Raw genomic sequence first — 3,899 nt, 5'->3', positions numbered from 1 at the left:
TCGTCTATCGAGGCTTTGGAAAGTTAATAGATAATTTAAAATGTCATTTAATGGTTTGGTCGAAATGGGCTATAATACAAGTTTGTTGTGGCTGTAGGTAAATTAGAGACATAAGAGAAATTGCATTTCAAAGAGAACGGTAAAATTTTTCGGGGAATTATAAGTTGCGAGTCACATTTGATGTAGCATCTAGATTAGCGGTATATTTTTTTTACTTAATTGAGGCAGGCAGATTTATGATTCTCTTTACTTGTGACACAAAGAATTGTCTGTTTTTTCCGTCGAACCATTGATAGCTATAAGCACGTTAGCAGTGTTTATACTTCGAGCTTTGATAACCTGAGGGGTATAAGCAGACGTCTGGAGGGTCCCGTTCAGTCACTTACGTTCGATACTTCTCTCGCTTGCATGTCTACGATATATCGACATATTTTCCTTGTACGTTTTTGGTAGGTCAGTGCGCGACTTGAGGACCATATCAAACACACGCGTTGGTGAAGAATTCGGGTTGCTCCATGCATTTCTAAAAGTTTACCTGCTAAACTTCTGCTTAGTACCATCTCGAGTAGTGACTGTCATTTGAGATAAATACAAGGTGAAATACAACAACTATAGTGAAGTTATAATATGTTATTATTTTAATATAAATTGAGCGTTAATAGTGGAATAATAAGAGCTGTTAATAATATTAGCAATGAATTGATTGTATTTTCTTAATTATAATAATTTGTTAACAGCGTAATAATTTTACAAGTTTGCCATACAAAACATACGTAGCATTTATCATTATTTGCCTTTATCACTGATAGATTGCAACAGGAAGAAATAGGACACTGTAGTATTAACGAACTACAAATAAAAATAAAACGATTAAAATTAGTTTAATATGTGAAAAGTACATAATAGTAAATGTTCTTAATTGATGTACATGTAGAAACTTTTCCAAACAGTAACTAAAATCTCTTAATTGTTTATATTTATCTTTTATCTTTATTTGTCCTGTATATATTTTACAATGTTTAGAGAAATTAGAAAAATAATAGAATCAATGCAAAATATTTTCATTTATTTGTTCAAAAGTGTCGTAATCACATTTTGTGCGTACTCAGTCTTAAGTTTTGAATCTTCGGTTTTCGTAAAAATGAAATATAAATATAACTTTAAAGCGATAGCGCTATAAAGTTCGAAATAATTCCGTCGACATCATAAGGTTCTACAAAGATTTACTCAATCGATTAGGATTTCAATACTTACATTGGTGAACATGTTCATGTCAACGAGAGAGAAAAATGCGTTTATCGTCATTGGTTTTTGCATCATCATTAGAATGACGTTCGTTCTCACATGATGATCCAGATTAGAATTAGGCCACTCGCCAAAATATATTCCTTTACGAAAGTCTTCGCTCTAAACATATAGATATAGTTAGTTAGTATATACATATATGAGAAATTATTTTGAGTTATTATAATTGTTTTAGTAAATCATTAAAACTTACCGCATTTGTGAGGAGTGTTCCATACCATGCATACGTAAACGTTTGGAGCAATTTTATTGTAGCGTAAGTCACAGATACGCCTATGTTGAAAATATTAAAGTCCGAAAACTGTTGTAAATGTTTAACAATTAGTATTATATCATGAAACATTTGCGTCATGTAATAATATTGGACATGTGTAAATAATATTACACGCGTAATGCATGTATCCACGTACTGACATCGCATCGTATATCAATGCGCAAAGAAGCACGGCGTTGGTGACAATGTGCCAAAAGACAATGGGTCCGTAGATGTGCTCCAACGTATGGCGGCATGGCAGTAGTTTCTGGTGTTTTGCCACGCATAACTTTAGGACGTCTGAGAAGCTCTCGGTGGGCAAAGAATTCGTGAGCCTAAAGGTCATGGCGTGCATTATTGAAGCGAACTGGTAGACATAGAAGCCAAAGATGCTGTCAATGCCGCAAGCTGTGATGCTGTTGATTGACACTCCGCCCGTCTCGAAAAGCAGATGAAAATGATACAAATAGTTGTGCGGAACGGTCCAGAAGTATCCGTATCCTTTAGTGATTGGTAGGCTGTATTCCGTAGTTGATTGGGAAAGACAGAGGCCATGGATTATGGCTAAATAAGGAGGTATAAAATACGCCAACAACACTGTTATCACAATGGCAGAATATGTGTATGTCAGGGTGTATATTGTGGGCAGGGATGAAAACATTATCGTTCGGATTTTCTCATCCCGTAGAAGTTCCTCCTCGAAAATATCATTTAGCGTCCGGTGATAATTTATCAGAGACTCCCGATTGTGTAGGAAAGTTCCAATCTTAAAGAATACCAGAAACATATTTTTTTTACCACGCGAGACAAAGAAGTTGCACAGAGACAGACGTGGCACGTTTGATACTACGACTTTTAATCTGTCGAATTGATATCGCATTAAATATATTTTTTCAATTTATTTACTAAAAAATATCTTGTATAAATCGTATATTATTTTTGTTGCGAAGTTTACGTTGTTAAGTTCGCTTTAGTTCGACGACATATCCGGTTGATCTTTTAACGAATGTTAATATACGTATATTATAATACATGTAGAGAAGAATTTATTTTCAGAATTAATTGAAGCATCTAAAGGTCGTTTTACATTAGTCGCAAGCAATCCACATATTGTCGTAAGTCGCAAGAGGCTTGCAATTGGAGTTTTTACACTGCAGTCGTAAGTCACAGCCAATCAAAGTTAGATATTTGTTGCAAAAATGTTGTTATCAACATGTTCTAAGCAAGCAGAACTGCTAGTAGTACAAGTAAGTAGTATTGCTTTTTTCGCAAGCAGTACTACTTCTGGTTGTAACGTAGTCGCAAATAGCAATCACAAGGTTTGATCAAATCTAAAATTTGCGTTTCTGCGATATGTGACAGACAATATGAGCATCGAGTTTCGTTGTCGTGGCATCGAGCTCCATTGTCTATTTGGGTTGCTCATTTGTTTCGTGTTTTATTGTAACCCGTAAAGATATTTATAAGTTAGAACATTTTATTTTAATAATAAGTGATTTAAAATGGAATAAAAATAAATCTCTGGACGCGAACATTCAAGAAGATGATGGCAGAGAAGCAAATTTTGGACTTGATCAAATCTTGCAATCGCTATATGAGACCGGAAGTGGTACTGCTTGGTTCATGCGATTGGCTGATTGCGTCTAATGTAGAACGATCTTAATGCAGTCCACTTAGTCATCGAAATTTAACGAGCAAATATATCAATTATACATGTATATATCAGTATACTAATATATTTCTTATTGTAAAATATTAATATTCATAAAACGTGTAAAATATTATTCTGATCTTGCTTTTCTACTTAATAAAATGCAAGATCCTCCTGGTTCGTACCTTGAGAATGGCGCTAAATGAAGTTATTGTTACGCCGACACATTTCATCATAATTGTCAAATTATGTCTGTGGATATAGCACATATGCAAATTCAGAATCGCATAAGAGATTATCACCAAGAGCACACCAACTCCCCAGAAATGCATGCACTTGCCGGATTTTGTGGGCATGTACCAACAGCCACAGATAGTGAGCAGAGTCCGAAGGTAACGCTGATACGCGCGATACGTTTGCAACTCTTTATCAATCATCTTATAACATCGAATACCTCAAAGAGAGACGTCTTCTGAACTGGAAAAATTTAATTTTTCAAAGTACACGGCAAGTTTGGATTTTGTTTTTAGATTAGTGGATTTAAAACTGTCGAAGAGGAGGAATTGCAACTTTCTGAATGAGACAACATGTCACTGATTTTTATTTTTTCCAATATTTTCCATAATTTCTGAATTCAAAAGCTGAAGTTTTTTGTAACATTAATGGTGACAAAATTATAATATTTATTTA

General features: G+C 34.4%; 1 protein-coding gene across 1 annotated transcript; it reads right to left on the bottom strand.

Annotated features, from left to right (window-relative positions):
* Positions 1-693: 693 nt before the first annotated feature.
* Positions 694-3,779, bottom strand: LOC112455271. Its single transcript, XM_025017075.1, has 5 exons — positions 3,395-3,779; positions 1,716-2,324; positions 1,499-1,606; positions 1,255-1,407; positions 694-849 (listed from the first exon to the last, which is right to left on the bottom strand). Exons 1-5 carry the CDS (start codon positions 3,644-3,646, stop codon positions 787-789), a joined length of 1,185 nt encoding a protein of 394 aa, XP_024872843.1. The 5' UTR covers positions 3,647-3,779; the 3' UTR covers positions 694-786.
* Positions 3,780-3,899: the final 120 nt, after the last annotated feature.

This window comes from Temnothorax curvispinosus, unplaced genomic scaffold (assembly GCF_003070985.1).
Source record: "Temnothorax curvispinosus isolate PA1 unplaced genomic scaffold, ASM307098v1 QBEX01005960.1, whole genome shotgun sequence".
Classification (NCBI taxonomy): Eukaryota; Metazoa; Arthropoda; class Insecta; order Hymenoptera; family Formicidae; genus Temnothorax; species Temnothorax curvispinosus.
The sequence above is the reverse complement of the archived record's forward strand: the minus strand, read 5'-3'. Positions and strand labels throughout refer to the sequence as shown.

Coding starts and splice junctions, on each gene's coding strand:
- LOC112455271 (XM_025017075.1), bottom strand. CDS start 3,646: ATGATTGATAAAGAGTTGCAAACGTATCGCGCGTATCAGCGTTACCTT. Junction 1,607..1,715: donor TGATATACGATGCGATGTCA/GTACGTGGATAC, acceptor CATTTACAACAG/TTTTCGGACTTTAATATTTT. Junction 1,408..1,498: donor GAACACTCCTCACAAATGCG/GTAAGTTTTAAT, acceptor CTATATGTTTAG/AGCGAAGACTTTCGTAAAGG.